Consider the following 21,326-nt stretch of genomic DNA (forward strand, 5'->3'; position numbering starts at 1 on the left):
CCCCAGCTTGCAGGACTGGCAGCTATGGGCTGTGCCTACAGGGGGGCTCATGTTTTAGCCATAGGCAGTTGGGGCCCCCCGGAAGTGGAAGCCTGGAAGTGGCTTTCCCTTCTTCTAACACGGGAGTGGTGAAGGGTCCAGATGAGTCTGATCACAGCTCAGGCTCTCATGCCACAGAAGTACAAACCAGCCCCAAGCCAAGCAAGACTTCTGTGCACCTCACACATCAGCATTGGCATTGGCTGGGCTGAGCTAAGCCAGCGTAGAAACTGGGACTCTTGATTCCCATGTTCCTCTTCTGGCGGGGGGGAGTGGGACAGGTTAGCACAGGTCAACACTCATGGTTAGCAGGACGGCCCAGCCTCGGGTCCTTCCACCGTGGGGGTCTGTCTGTCGGAAGCGCAGGGCAGCGTGGAGGCGTCTTGGCATGCTCCCAGCATCTGTTCTGGGACTGTGAAGGAATGCCCATGCACAGGTACTAGCTGTTAAGTGCTCCACTCCATCCCGTCTCTTCAGGATGGTGGAGAGGGGGCAAACTTGATCATAGTGTGCATCGGAACTGTGAAAGCGTACTTCCTTCACCACACCACCTCTGCATGGCTCTTGGGCATTTCCCCAGAGGCTTGCTGTAAAAGGAGCCCAGCGGGGTCTGGGGTGACTCTGATGCACGCCTGGGCATGAGCCATGTCCCTAGTTGGAGCCCCGATGTTTTGGTCTGTAAAGTGAGGATGGTAGACATTTAGAAGAGGAATAGTGCTTTAGAACCTGAGGTAGAAATGTCAGCAGCTGCTGCCGGGAGAGGAGACAACACACTGCCTGGCAGGTCTGTTTTGATAGTCTACAGCCTGGCCTTTGAGGCAAACATGAACTGGATTTTGAAAACGTGGGTAGCCTGAGCTATCAGGGCCCCCTTCTATGTGGGAGCTAGAATGCCCTCTGGGTGCATGTACATGAAAAGGGGAAAGCACCCAGCTTCACATGGCCTGTCACGAGGGTGACATACACACTCACGAAGCAGTCTGTGTTCTTCCCAAGAAGGAAAATGAAAAAAGAGAGTGAGAGGAAGTGAAGTGAGCACGGGAGTGCCAGCTCTGATCGTGTAACATGTGCATCTCATTTTCAGATGGCATTGTGGAGTGTCAGCCCGGACCACCTGGAGACCAGGGCCCCCCCGGGGTCCCGGGACAGCAGGGCCTGACAGGAGAGATGGGACAGAAGGGTAAGGGCTTTCATTATTGATGCCTTAAAAATGGTCGTGTTTGGGCCGGGAGTTTGGCCTAGCGGTAGAGTGCCTGCCTAGCATGCACGAAGACCCAGGTTCAATTCCTCAGTTCCACATACATAGAAAAAGCCAGAAGTGGTGCTGTGGCTCAGGGTAGAACACTAGCCTTGAGGAAAGTCCAAAGACAGTGCGCAGGCCGTGAACTCAAGCCCCGGACTGGCAAAAAAAAGAAAAAAAAAACCAGTCGTGTATATGCCTGTGAATCCATTCTCACAGACATGCAGTTCCAAGCTTGAGGGTTTCGTTCTCAAGGAATCCACAGCCTTGTGTCACAGGTCTGTGTGTGGAATGCTCACAGCTCTTGGAGCTTGTCTGTTTTCACTGTGGTAAACCAGAATTAATGGACTCACCAGCATCACACTGGGCTCCACTGTATCTTCAGTCTCTCAGAGCTGCGCTGTCAACACAGGACATGCTTATCTCTTCCGCTATCTGGAGGACAAGGGTGACTGCCACCCCATCATTATCTCTGGCTTAGGAGTGGAATAAACAATGAGCATTCCACAATTTATATGCCTGTAAGCCACAAAGTTAACCTCCTGTTAACCACAGGGGGCCCTTGTAAACTGCCCCCCCCTATTGTTTTCCATTTTTGGATTGGATCATAAAGAATTTTTAGTCTGCAAAAGTCTACAACACAAAACTGCTGTGGAAAACATCTGCAGCTGGCGTCTTCCAGCTTTATCAATCTCATGAGTCCAGAACCTTCTGTGGGTGTGGTCTTAGAGGTCATCACAGGGTCACCACCAGTTAGAAGTGCTCGGCATTCAGGTTTTCTTTCATCCTCTCTGTCATTCGTTATTCCCGTTGTCTGGAACAAATATGCTGCTCCATTGTGAGACAGTTCTGCCGACTGGAGTTCTTCATATAGGAGTCTTGATCGTGCAGACCCAGAATCCTAGAACAAGCACTTTGTTGTGGTGGTAGTGGTGCTTGAGATCAAACCCAGGGTTTGTGCATGAAAGGCGAGTGCTCTTCCACTGAGCCATGTTTCTAGCCTGTGGCACATCAGATGTCCAGACAGAAGTTCCCTCCTTCTGCCTCTAGTCATGGGGTCAGCTATCCTCACTGAGCCCCTGGGGTCCACTGCCAGTGTGTCCCTCGTCTGTCTCCCCTCATGCTTCAGGGTTATGAACCTGCCTGCACCAGTGCATTTCTGGCTGCCAGTTGGGCAAGCTGGGGCAGGGAAGGCAGGCCTCTCTTGGTGGGTTTCCTAGATTGTGCTCTACATCTTCTTCTCTGTATTATGCCTCGTTTGTGCCAGAGCCCAGACATGGCAAGCAAGAAAGACACAGGTGTATTCTGAAACTCCAGAATATCACAGTACCATTTGCAAATCAAGATGGTGGGTGTTAGGTGTCTACAGAAGGGCCTGCCCTCTCAGTGCCCACTAGCAGAGGGCCAGAGTGGTGGTGATGGGGCGGGTGGGCGTCTCATGTTTGTGTGAATGACAGACTGGCTGTCTCCCATTCTTTTAACCTGCTGTGTGTCCTTCTGTCATCTATGCTTCCTTTCTCAGGTCAGAAAGGTGACAGTTGCCTTGCCTGTGACACAGAAGGACTTCAAGGGCCTCCTGGACCACAGGGACCCCCAGGAGAGATAGGTAAGCTGTGGGCATGGACAGGTCCAGGCCAGGGTGGGGCTGGGTGCTGGGAGCCTTCTCTCCCAGAGCACTTTCCTGCCATGTAAGCTGCAGCATGACACTGAGGACATCAAAGACTTTATCTAGTGGACAAAGTGGCCTTACAAAGCTTTCCCAACAAAACGAGAGCAGCACAGAGTACTGCCAACAAACAAACAAAGTCTATAGAAATATTTGCTTCATGAACCTCAGGGAAAGGGGGTTTGGAAGCATCAGCTCGTGAATGTTGTTCTCCTGTCTCCTTTAAGGTTTCCCAGGACAGCCGGGTGCCAAAGGTGACAGAGGCTTTCCTGGCAGGGATGGTCTTGAAGGGCTACCGGTAAGAAGACCTGAGTTCGTTCACCTCCTTCAAGTCCTGCGTCGGCATCTGCAGCCACCTTCTAGCAGGAACACGGGCCGCAAGCCCTCTAGAGTCGACCGCACCCTCCCTCATGGGAAGCCCTGAGTTTGTGCAAGACTCCAATTCAGACCTTTCAAGGCCCTGTGGACTTTGCCTTCTCAGAGGTGTGGCCGCTCCCAGTGTCCTCCCACGGGGCCTTGCGGCCTTCAGTCCAGGGATGCAGCCTCTTCCATGCCACATGCCAGCTCCAGCAGCCTTGGGACAGGGTCCATGGCTCCTGCCTGGCCATTGCTTGGGGTGTGACCACCCATCTAAAATCTCATCCACTGTTAGATTCGGCCCTCATCATGGCTCTGGAGAGGAGAAGAGAACCAGTCCTTTCTCTCCAGACCGAGCTATCTTTCTATTCTTTTGCCTGTCTGTCTGTCTGTCTGTCTGTCGAGAATTCCCACTTTCAGCTTCTCATAGATAAAGGCTGCTCTTTGAATCTAGAAATGAGATGTCATGCCTCTATGCAAATGAGCAGGAGCTGGTCACGTCATGGGCTGTGGTGGCATCTTTACCTTGCTGGTGTGCCTCTCCTCGCCCATTCCTCTTTCTTTGGCTGTGCCAAGCTTTGTAAAATTAACGCGTTTCTCTGAGGCTTTTCATTCCTTTTTTCTTTTTGTATAGAAATCAAAAGACACATCTTTATCTTTATCTTTTTTTTTTTCCCCAATGTGGCTCTTTAAACTTTTTGGCTTTTCAAGACGTTGCTAGATGGACATGCCTCTGAAAGGAGGCCAGGGCAGCCTAACTGGCCACAGGAGGGGTGCAGCTGGCTTCTGCTTTGAAGTCAGACCCTGGCCTCTGCCTTCCAGAATTATCTGGTGCCTGGAGAGCTGAGTTGGAAGTTGTAGTTGTTTAAAATATCTCTAAATAGCCGAGCAGTTCAAATCTCTCACTGTAGCAGGATCAAAGTGGGAAGATGGTTGAAGGAAGCAGAAAGGCTCGTTTTAACCTCTCTCCATTGCTTTTGTCTGCCTGGCTTCCCTGGGGTACTTCCTGTCTCCAGACCAGTTGCCCCCACTGACCTCCGAATCTGAGAAAGATGGAAGTGGAGGGAAGAGATGACAAAGGATGGTGGAGGAGATGTAAGAGAGGAAATTGAAGAACTCATTTGCATCCATTTATACCCACGTCTCCCTTTCTTACCATAGATGGGGAAAAAGCCTCAGAAATGAATTGAGGGGTAAATAATAACTAAGAAGGCCGCACTCTTCCTTTATTTGAGGTTAGGTCACACACAGCTGGGGTTGAATGGGGGTGCGGCCTCTGGAGCCTTCCAGAATGCAGATCCCAGTGACATGTGCGATCCCCGGTCTTCCCGGTGTTTAAACAACATTTTGGTGGCATTTCCTTTGGGAGGCCAAGTGTTTGATTTGGGGAATTAATAGCTGCCTGAGTGAGTCCAGGACCCCAGTGGTCTGAGCAGGGGTCAGGGTTCATCTAGCACTCGCTCAGAGGCTCTGCTTCCAGCAGCTCCCGTGCATGTGCCAGACTCCTCAGCTAACACCACCAGTGCTGAGTTTTCAGGGCAGTGTTTTGCATCCTCCATCATCTTTAGGGTTGCAGATCCAACCGCCTTTGAACAACTCAGCATCAAGACGTTCTGAGCCAAGAACATACGTGAGATAATCTAGGGTCTCCAGGGCCACTTAAAAAAAAATCTGAATTTCTCACTCGTACAGAATGATGGTGGACAAGGTCCTCGTTAAAAATCCTTAACCTGCTGTGTAAGTTGACTGAGGAGAATGTGTTTCAGTTGAGATTCCTTCCACTGGTACTGACTTATTTTCATGAGTGAATATGTCCCATTGGACAGATTGGTCACAGACCTCAGAAACAGAAAGGCTAGAAGAAGCACACACTTGTCGACACATTGTCCCAGCAAGCCAGTCATTTCTACTGTAGTTACTTTTTTTTGGTCCTGGGGCTTGAACTCTGGGCCTGAGCTGTATCTCTGAGCTTCTTTTGCTTCCGGCTACTGCTCTACCACTTGAGCCCCAGCACCATTTCTGTCTTTTTCTGAGTAGTTTATTGGAGATAAAAAGGGTCACGTACTTTCCTGCCCCATCTGGCTTTGAACTGCAGTCTTCAGATCTCAGCCTCCTGAGTAGCTAGGATTACAGGCGTGAGCTGCTGGCTCCCAGCTCTACTTTCTGAGCCTGAGGATTGCATGAACTGTAGAACTGTGTTGTGTCTTTGGTGTTGCGGTTCCTTCCTGGGAGATTTGTGCTCACAGAGGTGCCGGACTGTGAGTGATCGTCTGAAGGGATGATGACAGAATTTATGAAGAATGGTTAAAATAGAACGAATTTTGTCAAAGTACAGACTGTTTCAGGCCAGTGGGAGGCCTAAAAGGCTCTTCTCGACCCTGACAGAACAGGGAATTGGAATAATTTTTTGAAGCTTCTGTCATTTTCCTCGTGAACCTGGACTCTCGAGGCGGCTGGAGGAGAAAAGGGTGATGGTGTGAATATTCTTTGCAACTTTGACTTTCTGTTAAATGGAAAATGTTCTAGATGGTGACTCTCTGGAGAGTGTTGGAAAGTCAAAAGAACTTTTGAGAGTAATTATAGAGCCGCCCAGGGATCACTTCTCCCAGGTCTTCCTTTTCACTGGTACCCAGGAGGCCCTGTCGCTTAGGAAATAATAAACTTGAGCACCAGAGGAAATCAGAGCATCTCAGCAGTGCTCCAGCGGAGAGCAGCACATTCCCCAGGCCTGGCCACAAGGCCGTTGCTCTAGTGTCTGGAGCCCCCAGACCCTGCCCCCGACAGTTACTGACATATTTCCACGAGGGCTCATCACCCTGGTGTGTTTAGAATGCTTGTCAGGGAGCTGCTGGCTGCTTTGGGAAAGTGAGGGGAAGCACAGTAGATGTGTGGCTGCGTTGTGGGAGGGCTGCCGGCCGCGGCTCTGTGCCTGTGGCAGATTCTTCCATGGCTCACAAAGCTTTGTTCTTGTAGGGGCCGCAAGGTGCACCTGGACTGATGGGCCAGCCGGGAGCCAAGGGAGAGCCTGGCGAGATTTACTTCGACATGCGACTCAAAGGCGATAAAGGAGACCCTGGTTTTCCAGGGCAGCCTGGCATGCCAGGGAGAGCAGGGTCACCAGGACGGGACGGCCACCCTGGACTTCCAGGACCCAAGGGCTCCCCGGTAGGTTGATTTCTAGGCTGGAAGCCTGCATTTCACAAGCATGGATGATGATTCGGAAGGGATCCTGTGAAATGCAATGAAGCCAGTGCTATCTGAACATTGCCTTTGGTGGCCCTGCACACGTGAGCCTGTTTCCTGGACCCTGACCTGACCTCCCTGCGAGTGCTTGCCCCAGAGGCTGCTTTAAAGTTCATTCGTGCTGATGGCATCATTCAGGAGAAGATTAGGCTGTGGCCCTCACTCTCAGATGTGTCTCCACTTGGGGCCTTTGTTGGGGTGGCAGTGGAGGTGGTAACTACTTGGCTTCGGGCAAACAAGACTGGAGTCACTTGCTCATGACCACGTGACCCTGGGGGGCTGGTGAGGGGCTGGTGCTTAGATGGCGGGAGAGTGGCCATGGGGGGGATGGCCGTGCTGTCCGGCCTGGTAAGGGTTTCTTTTTCCCTTTGTCACTTCAGGGTTCAGTGGGATTGAAGGGAGAACGTGGTCCCCCTGGAGGAGTTGGCTTCCCAGGCAGCCGTGGTGACATCGGTCCCCCGGGACCCCCAGGATTTGGTCCTATTGGCCCCATTGGTGACAAAGGACAGGCAGGATTTCCTGGAAGCCCTGGATCCCCAGGTTTACCAGGTGAGGCTGAAGGACCTGCCGGGCAGCTTCGGGCTCACGGAGAAGCCCTGGGTCAGTGGTGTAGAGCCTGGCATGGGCCTGGCTTCAGTTCTTCTTGGAAGAGAGGCCCAGCCTGGGCACGGCTTTCCTTAGCATTGACACACAGTCCTTCCTGTGTGAAATCGGCCGGGTAAGAACCTAAAACAACCTGATTAATTGCTGGTCTTCCTTGCGTACAGTGTGCAGTACACACACAGTGCAGATCAGCTAGTGGCCTTACGGTCTTCCTTATAGATGGTCAGCTGGCACTTCCTTATAAATACACACAGTGCAGACCAGCTGATATAATCGAAGCCCCCTCTACCTGGTTCCTGTTCCTCGTAGCCCCTCTTTTCAGGTAATTTAGTTCCCACTTCCCACTCGAGTTGTAGGTGGCTCCTGGCTGAGTCCGCAGCAGTTCTGATGCTTGGTTGCTGCCTGATTCCACGGTGATTTTAAGAGTTTCCTGACTACTTTTTGAGTAGTCCCAAGTGGGCGAGGGACACAGACTTAACCCCAGGACCACCGTGCCGGGCGGCATGGTGGAGGAATTAAGTGTGTGCTACCAGGAAAAAACACAGAGCTCTAGAAGCTGGTAAAGGATGTGAGCAATTACAAGTGGATGGTTTGTAACCCTGAGGAGCAGTCAGGAGTAGTGGATTATCAATACCTAGCAAGAGCTGTGGACCAGCCGTTCTACCTGCCCGTCTTGCTCACAGGCCTGCCGTAAAGCAACCCCCAACTTGGTCAATTCCTGTCCCCATGAAGGTCATTGTTCCTTCATTATGACATGGTGTGAGCTCTCCAGGGCAGGTTAGTCCGCCACTCTTGGATGGACATGCGAAGGCCTCGTCTGGAGACGCTTTCTCGTTACCAGGAATGCCATTTGCGTCCTCATGAGGTGCTCTGCCCTCTGTGACACTATGGGCAATTGTTCTTGGTTACGTGAGGACCCACAGCTGTCTGTTTTCTGACTCCTTTACAGACAGAGAAATGTGGAAGGACATAGAGAGACCCAAGTGAACCAGGGAAAGGGTTCTTTGGCCATTTTTCCTCAAGGCTCTTGATTCCAGAGTCAACAACTCAAGTGTCCTTTGTGCTTCTGGGCTCTGCTGGTTTTCAAAGCTGTGAAAGGAGTTTGATTTTCTTTTTGACCATAAATGACCCTGGGAGCCATCAAAGGGGTACTTTGGGTACCCCACCAGCAAAGGCCGGAGGTCTCCTCGAGGAGGTGGCCACAGTGTTATTGACCAGCCCTCCCTGTTCTGGAAGGTTCCTTGTCATCCCCAGCCAGTCTGCTGCTGCATCAGAAGCTAACTTTTGATCTCCCAGAGCTGTGCTTATGTGTGATCATAAAAGGCTAGACCCCGGGGTGTTGCTGATAGTGGAGGAGCTGGTGGCCATTCCTCTCATCTGGACTTGCCTTGGTGTATGGGCGAGTCCCTCTGCAGGCCTGGAGAGAACACCCCTTCTTAACAGCTGCTTCCTGTCTGCCAGTGGCCCGGGCCTGGGCGGACTGAGGCTGCATCTGAGGCTCAGGGCCCTGGGCCCGGCGCCCCCCTGCAGATACTGCCAGCCCACGAGTGTGTCCCAGAGACACTTGGCACCACAGGAGCAGAATTCAGGCTGGCCTCCAAGCGGCTTCTAGTAGAACTAGCCTGTCTGGTAGAGAGAATTTCAGTTTGGGTGTGTTTTGGTTTGAGGTAAACTAATGAAGAAATGGCCCACTTTGTTAGGGTAGGCTTCCCCCGCCCCAACTTGTGAGGTTCCAGCCATCTTGGAGGAATCCTGTGTCAGGCGCCTTGGTCTTCAGGTGCCTCGGCCTTGAGTTTTAGGGAGAGGAGATGCTCCCGGGCTGCATTCGTGGGGGAACACGTGCCAAGAGAGGCGCAGCCTGGCCTGGGTCAGAGAAGGGCGGGGCTGGTCTCGGCCTTGAGGTCCAGGCTGCTCCTCAGTGCGTCGACTCGCACACCAGCCTGTGGGGACAGGAAGCAGCAGTTCGCCCTTGACGCTTCTGTCTTTGTCCTCAGGTCCCAAGGGGGAAGCAGGAAGGGTGGTTCCTTTGCCGGGTCCTCCAGGAGCAGAAGGACTTCCAGGATCCCCTGGATTCCCAGGCCCCCAAGGTACCATGGGAATTCTAGCTCACTGGGTCAGGGGTCCCCTTCCGTTTCCACCCGCTGACTCCCCACCTTTGTCACCACAGGTGACCGAGGCTTTCCAGGAACCCCAGGGCGGCCTGGCCTCCCAGGAGAGAAGGGCTCAGTGGGCCAGCCAGGGATCGGATTTCCTGGGCCTCCAGGCCCTAAAGGTAAGCCTGCCATGAGCTTGCCTGTGAGGGGCGGTTTTCAGGGTGCAGCCCTCGGGAGCCTGGTCAGTAGCGAAGGCTCTGGTCTCCACTACCACAGAGGTGAATCTGTGAGAAGGGAAACCATGGCCCAGGGTACACCTGAGCCAGTAGCTTGACACGAGGCAGGCCCGGCCACTGCTCGTGATGGCATGTCACCTCCCAGAGCCCCCTGGGGCAGAGGGGCCCCCCACACCGCATGTGTTCACTGAAGAGAGTGGGTGGCCTGGTGGCTAATGGCTTTTTCGCTCCTCACACAGGTGTGGACGGCTTACCTGGGGACGTGGGACCTCCTGGGAGCCCAGGCCGCCCAGGATTTAATGGCTTACCTGGCAACCCTGGTCTGCAGGGCCAGAAGGTGGGTTCTAAGCACGTGTCAAGTGTAGCTTGCCAACTCTCCCAGGGTAGTGGGGCTGGCACAGTTTTGTTTCTGTTTTCAATGAGAGCATAGAACACAGAGTACCAGAGGACACTGCATCTGGCAGGAATTTTTATTATTTTTTTTTCTGAACCAATCCTGGGACTTGAACTCAGAGCCTGGGCTCTCTCCATTAGTTTTTGTTGTTCTGTTTTTCAAGGCATTCTTGCCCATGTATGTGCTGGATCTCGAGATGAGATGTTTTTGTAATAGTGAATGCGCCACAGGTCAGGTAGAAATACCGCTCAGCCAGGAGGACTGAGCAGGGGCTTCTCAGCTGAGTACTGACCAGCCAGGTGGCTGCGGGCCTGCTGGGTGCTGTGGACCTTGAGCGGCAGCCCCAGCCTGTACCCTGGGATGCCATTGGGGCATCCTTTGCAGTGTGGGACGACTGCAGGATTCTCCTTGGCCTCCACTGGCCTTCTCCCAGCGTCTTGAAGTCAAGACTATAAGTCAAGCCTTATAAGATGCTTCCTATGTCTTTGGTCACTGGATTTGTCAAAGCCTCTCGGTTCACAGAGTTGCTTAGTTTTTTTTTGTTGTTTTGTTTGTTTGTTTGTTTTCATTTTTGGCCAGTCCTGGGTTTAAACTCAGGGCCTGAGCACTCTCTTTGGGTTTTTCTCAAGGCTAGAACTCTGCCACTCGAGCCACAGCACCACTTTCAGCTTTTTCCATGTATGTGGTACCGAGGAATGGAACCTAGGTCTTCGTGCATGCTAGACAAGCACTCTACCACTAGGCCACACTCCTGGCCCTGCTTAATTGGTTTTGAAAGTTTTTTCTAACACATGAAACTAATAAACATTGTCTAGGTTCTGTCTTGGAAATGGACTGACTGTGCCTCAGAAAGTCATCCATTAACCTATTACATGTCCCCTGCTGGGGACATTCTCCAGTATTTAGGGTGGATTTTTATGACAGGGATGAGCTGGAAGACCTGGAGGAAAATGAGAATCCTAAGTTACTTGCATTGGTGCTTATGGGCGGGGGACAGGAAACAAGGTGTAAAGAAGCTTTGTCAAGTTCGGGAAGTTTGACAAGAGCACTGGGGCACACGTCAGATGCCATGTTGGCTTGGCACAATTCGCAGACATCGCTGGTTTATTTACTTTTCATGCATTGGGGATTTTCAGGGCGAGCCTGGAATTGGTCTTCCTGGACTCAAAGGACAGCCGGGTCTCCCAGGTGTTCCCGGCACCCCTGGAGAGAAGGGCAACATTGGGGGACCAGGCATTCCAGGAGAGCACGGGCTGATCGGCCCCCCTGGCCTTCAGGGGGTCAGAGGTAACTTCTGAGTCTGGGTCGAGGGTGGAGTCTGCCGAGCTTTTACCAGAGCACCTGCTAGGAGCTCATGACGTCTGTGAAATGGATGATGAAGACGGTAGTGGGATTTGTGGTGTTGGCCATTGTATCTATGACACACTCTAGCCCCCCCATTTACTCACCCTCTTTCCCTGGCAGGTGACCCAGGACCACCTGGCGTGCAAGGACCCGCAGGACCTCCGGGAGCCCCAGGAGTTGGGCCCCCCGGGGCTATGGGCCCCCCTGGAGGACAGGGACCCCCCGGCTCATCAGGTGACATTCTCTAAGACTAGTCCTTTTCCTAAGCATGAGTGTCATGGGTGGACGATGGCCTGGAGTGAATGCGCAAGGACATAATCACTGCGATCTGAGTGGGGGAGGAGAAAGTAAATTCTAGATGCTGAAGCTCAAGCACAGAATAGCAGATTTCTATGATTAGATTTTATGTGACCTGCCAAAGACACTCTACAGTGTATATTATGTAATTTAAAAATGTAATTTATAATGATACCTTTGTGTTATCTCTACATGGAAAACTTGACAAGTTGCTGGTGATTTTAACTAGTTGAGTCCATGGCTTAGCTCCTTTTGTGTCTATAATAATAACGTTAGAATGATGATGGAGAATCGGAGAAGGGGGACAAACAGGCTGGGGAAGCTGGCCCGTGGCTGCAGAGCCTGGAGTGGTGGCCCTAAGGAGGGCAGAAGAGTGGAGTCTCCCCTGGGGACGTTATTTATCCACCCATTGCCCCAAACCCCAGGGCCTGTGTGCTCAAAGGACAACGTCCACTGCCCACCGGGCCTTCTTCTGAAAGGCCTTTATACCTCGCCCCACCTCAGGTCCTCCTGGAGTGAAAGGAGAAAAAGGTTTTCCAGGATTCCCAGGACTGGACATGCCGGGTCCTAAAGGAGACAAAGGGGCTCAAGGCCTTCCTGGCTTAACTGGACAGACAGGGCTCCCTGGGCCTCCCGGGCAGCAGGGGACGCCTGGTGTGCCAGGATTCCCAGGTAAGCAGTGTATGAGCTGCCCCGGGCTGTGGTGAGGATCTGGGTCTCACCGTGCCCCCCGGGCTGGTGGTAAGGGGCCGGGTCTCACTGTGTCCTGGTGGTTCCGAGCATTTGCCCGAGTAGCCCTCCGTGAGAAAGGTTCACAGTCCTTCCTTTTGGCCACAGGTTCCAAAGGAGAAATGGGCGTTATGGGGACCCCCGGGCAGCCAGGCTCACCAGGACCTGCTGGTGCCCCAGGACTGCCCGGCGAGAAAGGTAGGTGCCCTGACAAGCACTGAGCCATCCGTGTCTCTTTCTCTGGCATCTGGGGACACTTCTCTCCTTGCTGTAGAGTGTTTCATTTCCAGGACAGAGGAGAGAGACAAAGCCCAGCATGGAGTCAATGGAAGCCTTTCTCCTGGGGGAACATAGAACAGGGGGATGAAAGCTGTGTGCTGATTAGCTGCTTAGCATCTGGTGGGTGGGCTGTGAGAGATGACGGACAGTCTGCCATGTGAGGCCACAAGATCTGAGTCCTTGAAATCAAAGTGTCACTTTGACACTTGGACCACAGCTCCAATCCTGATTTTTGTTTTCTCTAAGTGTGAGTCCAAAGTAGTTTTTATAAACTGGCTTTAAGTGTAAGACCTAAAAAGGGAAATTCGTTTAGCTGGACAGGAGAATGGCTGCATCGTGATTTTGGATAGCACTCAAAGCAAAGTGATAAAGATATGTAAGAAGAAAGAAGTCTAAGTGATCTAAACCAGTAATAAAACATGCTGGGTGCCTTGCCCTACTCAGGATCTGAGGATAGCTGTTCAAAGGCAGCTCAGGCAGCAAAACCCATCAGAATCTTACCTCCAGTTAGCCAGCAAAAAGCCAGAAGTGGAGGTGTGGTTCAAATGGTAGACTGCTAGCCTTGAGTAAAAAAGCTCAGAGCACTCGGGCTCTGAGTTCAAGCCTCAGTATTGCCCTCCCCACACACAAATAAATGAATAATCATTAGCGAATATTGAATTACTGATTGAAATGTCAGTTAAATGACATCTGGATGCTTACGAGTTTAGCTACATCCTGGTGTCAGCCCTGGCCCCTTTCTCGTTTCCCCTTTCCTAGCCAGGATGCGTGCAGGCCCGTGCAGGCGGTGGGCCAGGTCTTACCAGGCGATTCTCTTTCCCTCTCAGGGGACCACGGCTTCCCAGGCTCCTCGGGACCCAGGGGAGACCCTGGCTTCAAAGGCGACAAGGGCGACATCGGGCTTCCTGGAAAGCCGGGGTCCATGGATAAAGTGGACATGGGCAGCATGAAGGGCGAGAAGGGAGACCAAGGAGAGAAAGGTGTGTGGGGAGCGCCTTCCCTGACCGCGCGGGGCCATGGGCCCGCCTGGGTGTTTTTGCTCCTTGTAATGCCCGTCCTGACGTGCCTGCTGAGCGCACACACGTCCTCACTGATGTTTATTTTCTGCGATGCCTAGGACAAATTGGACCCACTGGTGATAAAGGCTCTCGAGGCGATCCGGGGACCCCAGGGGTGCCTGGGAAAGATGGGCAGGCCGGGTATCCTGGACAGCCAGGTAGGTAGAAAGCAGGTGGCCCTGGGAGGCGTACCACCCAGTCCTCGTCATGGATGCTAGCCCTCGGGAGGCGTACCACCCAGTCCTCGTCATGGATGCTAGCCCTCGGGAGGCGTACCACCCAGTCCTCGTCATGGATGCTAGCCCTCGGGAGGCGTACCACCCAGTCCTCGTCATGGATGCTAGCCCTCCGGACATCTGCTTTTTTCTTCCAGGACCCAAAGGTGACCCAGGCATAAGCGGCACCCCAGGGGCCCCAGGGCTCCCAGGTCCCAAAGGATCAGTCGGTGGAATGGGCTTACCAGGTAAGCTGGAGGCCTTGCCACACAGCGCCTGCACACATGGACGTGGCAGGCAGTGTGGCGCATGCCCATGACCCGGAGGCCATGTCTCCAACGCTGATGCCCACCCACCATTCTGGATGAGTCCTGTCTGGGGATGGGTGGCATTGAGCTGAGGGTGTGATCATGGCATTAGGAATCGAGGCTCTCACGGGGTAGCAGAGTCAGACTCCATCAACAGCAGTGGATCTCCCGATGACCTTGTCACCCTGTGACATCTCTCTCAGGGCTCTGCAGCATGGTGTCACCCGCTGAGGAGCATGGTGCTCCTCAGAGCTCCAGCTCTCCCATCTGGCCCTCTGGGTTGGTGGGGAAGCCAGAAAGAGGAGGGATGAAAAAGAAGGCAGACAGGCTTGGGTGGCAGTGTTTCTCAGAGTGCACTAAGTGGGACAGCCAAGCCAGAGGCCTGCCTTCCTGTCTCCTGCAGTGCATTTGCAAGATGCTCTGAAGACTGCATGTAAGGTAGAAAGGGCTCAGCTACAGGCTATGCTGGCATATACACGGTCAGGTACTAGTGCATAAAGCTATGTGTGGACAGGCGGTTTCTACTACCTTATGGCCTACCTTGAATTCTTGATTAATGAAATTTGGTGATGTCATAAAAAAATTAAAAAAAAAACCTCCTCTTTTATACTGTTGATAAAGCAACTCTGTATAACTGGTGCATCTTTCTCTCTATAAAACAACTTTTGTTTTTCTTTTTGGGTGGGTCATGGGGCTTGAACTCAGGGCCTGGGCACTGTCTCTTAGTTCTTCAGCTCAAGGCTACCACCCTACCCCTGGAGCTGTAGCACCACTTCCAGTTTTCTAGTGGTTAATTGGAGATAAGAGTCTCCCAGAGGTTAGTGCCCGGGCTGGCCTTGAACTGCGATCCTTAGTCTCAGCCTCCTGAGTAGCTAGGATCACAGGCCTGAGCCACCATGCCTGGCTAAAACAACTATCTTTAAAGATGGGTAGCTTTAAAGAAGGGTGGCTAGTGTGTCTCTGGCAGGATTTGCGGATGGATAAGTGAAGAGATTCATGTTCTGTTTCTCAGATCTTGGCAGGATCCCATGTTCAAGTTCTGATTGTTTATGTTGGTAGGAACACCTGGAGAGAAAGGTGTGCCTGGCATCCCGGGCCCACAGGGCGTTCCTGGCATACCTGGAGAGAAAGGAGCCAAAGGAGAGAAAGGGCAGGCTGGTCTGCCTGGCATTGGGCTTCCGGGTCGGCCTGGTGATAAGGTAACTAGCTGCCTTCCTCATCTCCTGAACGTCTCCCTGTCTCCCTGTCTCTGTTCGTGAATCCACACATTTCATGAATGACATCACAGAATAACTGCCCCTGATTGGTGTAGAGGCCTCTCCCACCCTTGGCTCACTACCTCCCCACCCCTAAGGAGCTGTTGAGAAGCTCCCAGCGCGGTGCCAGCGTCCAGCCACACTGAATGAGAGGGAAGGGGTGCCCAAGAACTTGGCAAGGAGTGGGAGTTCTTGTCTCTTTTTTTCTCTGAGTTCTAACTCTGCCCAGCAACAATCTCTGACACTGCGAGAAATCTGGCAAGAGAATTCTGCAATATATTTATTGTACCAAAATATGATCGCAGTGACTAGAAAGTGACTGTAGACGTTCACCAAGGCGCAAACGCGCAGACACATACAGCCGGTTCTTCCCACAGGGAGACCCAGGACTGGCCGGTTTCCCAGGAACCCCTGGGGAGAAGGGGCAGAAGGGCAGCACAGGAATCCCAGGAATGCCAGGGTCTCCAGGCCCCAAGGGGTCACCAGGAAGCCTCGGCTATCCAGGTAGGTAAACTGACGCCTCCTCCTGAGCCGTGACTCCACACAAGGAAGACTCAGACCTACAGCTCTACTGGGTTTGTGTTTGTCTCCAGGAAGTCCTGGACTCCCCGGAGAGAAAGGAGACAAAGGCCTGCCGGGACTGGATGGTGTTCCTGGCATCAAAGGAGAAGCAGGTAGGACCATCCTGGAGTGCAGGGAGGGGGATGGTGTCTCCATCTCCAGGGAGCCAGGGGCGCAGCCGCAGGCCTGGTGCCCTCATGGTCCTGTCCTCTGCTCTTCAGATCAGCACCCCAGCCTTGGTGGGAAATGGGGCTCTGCAGGGTGTTTCTGAGCTCTCATCACTAGAAAGGGACTGGGAGCCGCATCTCATGCTGCTTCCCATAGTGAGCTTGGGAGGTTTGGGGTTCCTGGCAAGCAGGGAGGGAGGGGTCTGAGTGACTTCAGGGACTCCAGGCCCCGTCACTAGAGGTTCGTGAGTGATGGTGTGGATTTCTCTTTCAGGTCTCCCTGGGACTCCGGGTCCCATGGGTCCAGCTGGCCAGAAAGGAGAGCCAGGCAGTGATGGAATCCCCGGCTCCGCGGGGGAGAAGGGTGAGCCAGGTACGTTCTGCCCAGAGGCCGCAGCCACTCACCAAGCCTGACAGCCATGCAGAAAGAGCATAGCCGAGCAGATGGAGGCAGGCCTGATGGACACGGGAAGGGAAGCATGCTGCATGGCAAATGCCTCCTCTGACAGCCCCCTTTCACTTGCTGGGACAAAACACAAGACTCCCCCCTCTGCCCACATTTCCTCCATTTGAGAAGTGGTCCTGGGGTTTATAGATCCCTCAATCAGCTCCTCTCCTTTATTGAGGACTGCAACTTGGTCAGAGAGTCCAAGGACACACACACACACACACACACACACACACACACACACACACACACACACAGAAATACCCAGGCAGACCGAGCAGCATCAGAGATTGATAGTGCAGCAGGTCCTAGAGTTACAGGCTTTGGGCATTGGTGCCCTCTGCTCATAAAGTAGCTTGAGTTACAGTTCTCAGGCCCTGGGTCTCCAGGACCTCTGACTGTGAAGGTCTGGCAGCTCCTTAGAAGTTTTCCTATAACCAGGGTACATGATTTCTAGGCTCCAGACTTTGTTCTCTCTGCTGACTCTGCTCCTCCTCCCTTCTGTCCTGGCCACTCCGATGCTTTCCAGCTGTCCTCTTGCCTCTACCACTGCCACGTCTGTCATCAATTCGTGCCTCTAGCTCAGCCTGGTCAATTACTGGTAAAGATCAAAAGTGGGCAAGAAAAGACCACTAGGGAGAAGCCTGGTATTGGGTCAAATCTTGCAATACCAGGGGACAGTACTGGGCTGTACAGTTACATTCGCCAGGTAGTAGGATTATTACTTCTTACACATGGATACCCCTTCTTATGTTTTTGTTCCCATCTCCCTCCCCCCACCCCCTCACAATCATCTTGTTTTTGCCCCTTCTCTTTCCTATTTCAACGAAACACACACACACACACACACACACACACACACACACACACACATATATATATATATATATAATATACCAGATAACAAAGTCAGATACAGAAACAATATGAGATTAACCATAAGAGCAAATAAAGAGAAGAGAAATAACATGGATAATAATCACATAAGATAAAGCTCCTATTTCCATATCCTAGAGATCCTTTCATTTAGTCTCATTCTATATGACCTTATGTACCTAGGTTTTGAGCTACTGTAATCCTCTGCTAGGAGAGTCCTAGGTGTATACTAATTATTACAAATGAGGGAAACCATTGAGCCTATATTCCTATGTTTGGGCCTGGCTTATTTCACTTAATATAATTTTTTCCAAATCTTTCCATTTCCTTAAGAATGGCGGTGATGTCATTCTTTCTGATGGCAGCATAGAATTCTATTGTATATAAGTACCACGTCTATTTGATCCAGTCATCTGCTGAGGGGTATCTGGGTTGATTCCATATCTTCCCTATGATAAATAATGCTGCAATGAACATGGTTGTGCTAGTGGCTTTAGTATGCCCTTGTTTCTGGACATTTGGGTAAATGCCAAGGAGTGGCATTGCTGGGTCATAGGGGAGCTCTATGTTTAGTCTTTTGAGGACTCTCTATACTGCTTGCCATAGTGGTTGCACTCCCACCAGCAGTGTAGTAGTGATCCCTCCTGGCCACATCCCCTCCAGCATCTGTTGTTATTAGTTTTCCTGATCCTGGCTCACTCTAACTGGAATGAGGTGGAATCTTAGAGTTGTCTTGATTTGCATTTCTTTTATGACCAGAGATGTCGAGCATTTCTTCGTGTGTCTATAGGCCATTCTTATTTCCTCTTCAGAGAAGTCTCTCTTTAAGTCTTTGGCCCATCTTTTAATGGGATGGTTGTTTCTTTGAAGATTTGTTTTGGAGAGATTCAATTTTTTGAGCTGTAGATATATTTTAGATATGAGGCCCTGTCTGTTGTATGGCTAGTGAAGATCTTCTCCCACTCTGTGGGCTTTTTATTTAACGTTCAGCAGGGTTCTTGGTGTGAATGGGGGACCCTTTCACAGGCTCCATGGGGCCAGAAGGGAGTGCTCCCATAGGGGCAGGGCCTTCTGGAGCTTGTCCACCGGCTGGTCTTGCTGCTTTCCAAGGCTGGTTCTGCCTGTGTGGATGGGAACACAACACCGTGTCTTATGGCCCAGGTGATAGTGGTCGTTTTTGCAGCTTCCAGAGCATCCTCAGTGATTTGTCTACCACCCAAACAGCTGGCCAGCAGTCATTACAGGGGTACTTGGTTGATAGTCCCCCACTCAGAGCTGCCAGGCAGAAAGGATGGGCCTTCTGGATAGCAGTTACTTACAGAAAACACTGTATGATAAAGACGTCCGTTATAAACGCCCCCTGCCGGGGCAGTGTGTGTCTTATGAGAAGCACGGTCGTGGAATTTTGCTCCCTCGTCACTCTGCACTAATCTCCATGTATTCTACAGGTCTTCCCGGAAGAGGATTCCCAGGGTTTCCAGGATCCAAAGGAGACAAAGGTACCACTTCCTCCATTTGTTCCTCCCAGTCCTGTCGTGGCCCTGGCTGCTGCATGCTGTCCTAGGAGCTGTCCTAGGGGACAGTCTGTGCCTCTTACTCTGAATGTGGACCACAGATTCTGACTCCAGTGGTAGCCAATGCTCTGCAGGGTTCCTGCTGCCGAGTCTGTAGATCGAGAGCCTGTGTGGTACATGACAAATATCTTCCCGGTTTTTCCTGGGGAGTTTTGAACACTGTTTAAAAGTAAATATGAAGAGTTCTTTCTTCCTGTAAGCTCTTGCTTATTTTTTCTTTTATAATAAATTGCACACTTAAAGTGTGCCCTTGGATAAGTTTTTTTTTTTTTTTGGCCAGTCCTGGGCCTTGTGCTCAGGGCCTGAGCACTGTCCTTGGACTTTCTCAAGGCTAGAGCTCTACCACTTGAGCCTCAGCACCACTTCTGGGTTGTGTGTGTGTGTGTGCGTGTGTGTGGTGCTGAGGAATCGAACCTGGGTCTTCGTGCATGCTAGGCAAGCCCTCAATCACTAGGCCAAACTCCCAGTCCCCCTTGGATAAGTTTTGACATGTATATGCCCTTTTGCACTGAGGACAAGGTTATATCCTTTACCCCACCCCGCGGCTTTCTGGAGCTGTGGTTTATCTGCATGAAGTCAGGCAGTTGTGCTCTTTCGGTCTGACTTCTTCCCACAGCATGGTCCATTTGCAGGGTGCCTTGTTGGTTATGGCCCATGGCTTCTGATCGTAGTGTAGTGTTCTGCTGCACAGCACAGCGGCCTTCTGTTCTTTCACTCGGTGATGGAGCAAGCCCTTCATTTCAGCAACGTGATGGCCTGCAGACTTGAAACCATCTATGTAAATACTGTTTGCCATCACATGCTGCTGTTTTCCTTCTCAGCCAGGCTCTGGAAGGCACCTAATGTGTTGGTTTTCCTGCTGGTGTTTGTGGGAGCTCCCACTGAGGGTTACAGGGAGTGTGGAAAGCATGTTACTATCTTCCCTGCCCATCAGAGCACCTCAGACTGGAGTCTCTGTCACCACCAGCTCCACCTGTTTCCATTGTGTAGGTTCCAAGGGTGAAGTGGGCTTCCCTGGACTAGCTGGGAGCCCAGGCGTTCCTGGATCCAAAGGCGAGCCAGGATTCATGGGTCCTCCGGGGCCCCAAGGACAGCCAGGCTTACCTGGGGCTCCCGGCCGCCCCGTGGTGGGTCCCAAAGGAGACCGAGGACCTCAGGGACAGCCCGGCCTACCAGGTAAAGGCATTTCAACCAAGCATCAGAGCGGGCATGGGGGCATAAAAACAGATAGAAACCAAGGGAATGGTTACATGATAAGAATTCTCATTTGAGGGTTTTATTTAAATAAGCTGTGAGGAGGTAAATTGTTAATGGGAAATATTCAGTAGAGATGCCATCTGGTGGTATTTTCATCAGCATGATCTCCTGGCCCCTTCTGCCTTGACCCCATCTCCTGTGATGGCTCTGTGGTCCCGGTGTGGGGACTGGAGTTGCCTGCATCTCCTCCCTCCCTTCCTTCTTCCCTTCCCTCCTTCCCTCCCTTCCTCCCTGGGGCTCATGCTGCTGGTAGGGTGGCGTTACAGCCAGGGTCTGCTGGGTGGCAGTAAGGTCAGAGTAACAGGGCAGTGGCCACTGTGACCTTCCCACCTTGATCAATCTTTACTCTGTCCCATTAGGGCTTCCCGGACCCACGGGGCCTCCAGGGCTGCCTGGCCTTGATGGACTGAAAGGTGACAAGGGCAGCCCAGGATGGCCAGGAACACCCGGTGTCCCAGGACCAAAGGGAGACCCGGGGTTCCAGGGCATGCCGGTGAGTAATGAGCTTGTGGAGATTCCTTGTGTAAGGAGGCTCTCATGGTCATAGATTGTGTGTGTGGTGTGTGGTGTGTATATGTGTGTCCATAGGTGACAATTTCTGGTGCCTAAATTAGTGCCTTTTCTTCACTGGGACCAGAATAAGACATTCCTGTGGCGTTTTTCCAGGGACCATTGAGAAGTGCTCCTCTGCCACAAATTGTAATCCAGCGACAAAGTTTGAACTCAGTTTTCAAATGTGCGCCTGTGTACAGTCTACTCACACGTTTGTAAAATAATTCAGGGTTGTCTTATAAAGACTAACTGCAGTCCACAACTGTCTGTGACAGGCAGCTGAACTGGATACTGCAGATGTCATTGGATGTTGCCATTAGTGACCTAGACAGCTCAGGGTGTGATAGGGATCAAGGGTGTGTGTGTGTGTGTGTGTGTGTGTGTGTGTGTGTGTGTGTGTGTGTGTGTGTGTGTGTGTGTATTGTCATTTATGAGTGTACAGCTCCTCGAAGGTACACTGATGATCTCTGGTATGACTCTCAGCTCTGCCGCCATGATGGTGAAGGACTGTTGTGAGCTTTTGTGAGGTGATTA

General features: G+C 52.0%; 1 protein-coding gene across 1 annotated transcript in view; it reads left to right on the forward strand.

Annotated features, from left to right (window-relative positions):
- The window catches only part of Col4a1 (collagen type IV alpha 1 chain), a 118,083-nt gene that overhangs the window by 82,950 nt on the left and 13,807 nt on the right, over positions 1-21,326 (forward strand). Inside the window, exons 22-43 of the mRNA XM_090341883.1 lie at positions 1,124-1,219; positions 2,802-2,885; positions 3,173-3,243; positions 6,276-6,467; positions 6,926-7,094; positions 9,143-9,235; positions 9,316-9,420; positions 9,717-9,814; positions 11,008-11,158; positions 11,336-11,449; positions 12,017-12,184; positions 12,350-12,439; positions 13,348-13,500; positions 13,638-13,736; positions 13,952-14,041; positions 15,161-15,300; positions 15,735-15,861; positions 15,951-16,031; positions 16,360-16,458; positions 18,858-18,908; positions 19,974-20,159; positions 20,600-20,733. Of these exons, the coding sequence (XP_090198009.1) occupies positions 1,124-1,219; positions 2,802-2,885; positions 3,173-3,243; positions 6,276-6,467; positions 6,926-7,094; positions 9,143-9,235; positions 9,316-9,420; positions 9,717-9,814; positions 11,008-11,158; positions 11,336-11,449; positions 12,017-12,184; positions 12,350-12,439; positions 13,348-13,500; positions 13,638-13,736; positions 13,952-14,041; positions 15,161-15,300; positions 15,735-15,861; positions 15,951-16,031; positions 16,360-16,458; positions 18,858-18,908; positions 19,974-20,159; positions 20,600-20,733 (2,591 nt within the window). The remainder of the gene's footprint in view (positions 1-1,123; positions 1,220-2,801; positions 2,886-3,172; positions 3,244-6,275; positions 6,468-6,925; positions 7,095-9,142; positions 9,236-9,315; positions 9,421-9,716; positions 9,815-11,007; positions 11,159-11,335; positions 11,450-12,016; positions 12,185-12,349; positions 12,440-13,347; positions 13,501-13,637; positions 13,737-13,951; positions 14,042-15,160; positions 15,301-15,734; positions 15,862-15,950; positions 16,032-16,359; positions 16,459-18,857; positions 18,909-19,973; positions 20,160-20,599; positions 20,734-21,326) is intronic.

Source organism: Megascapheus bottae, chromosome 11 (assembly GCF_031878675.1).
Source record: "Megascapheus bottae isolate mThoBot1 chromosome 11, mThoBot2.hap1, whole genome shotgun sequence".
NCBI lineage: Eukaryota > Metazoa > Chordata > Mammalia > Rodentia > Geomyidae > Megascapheus > Megascapheus bottae.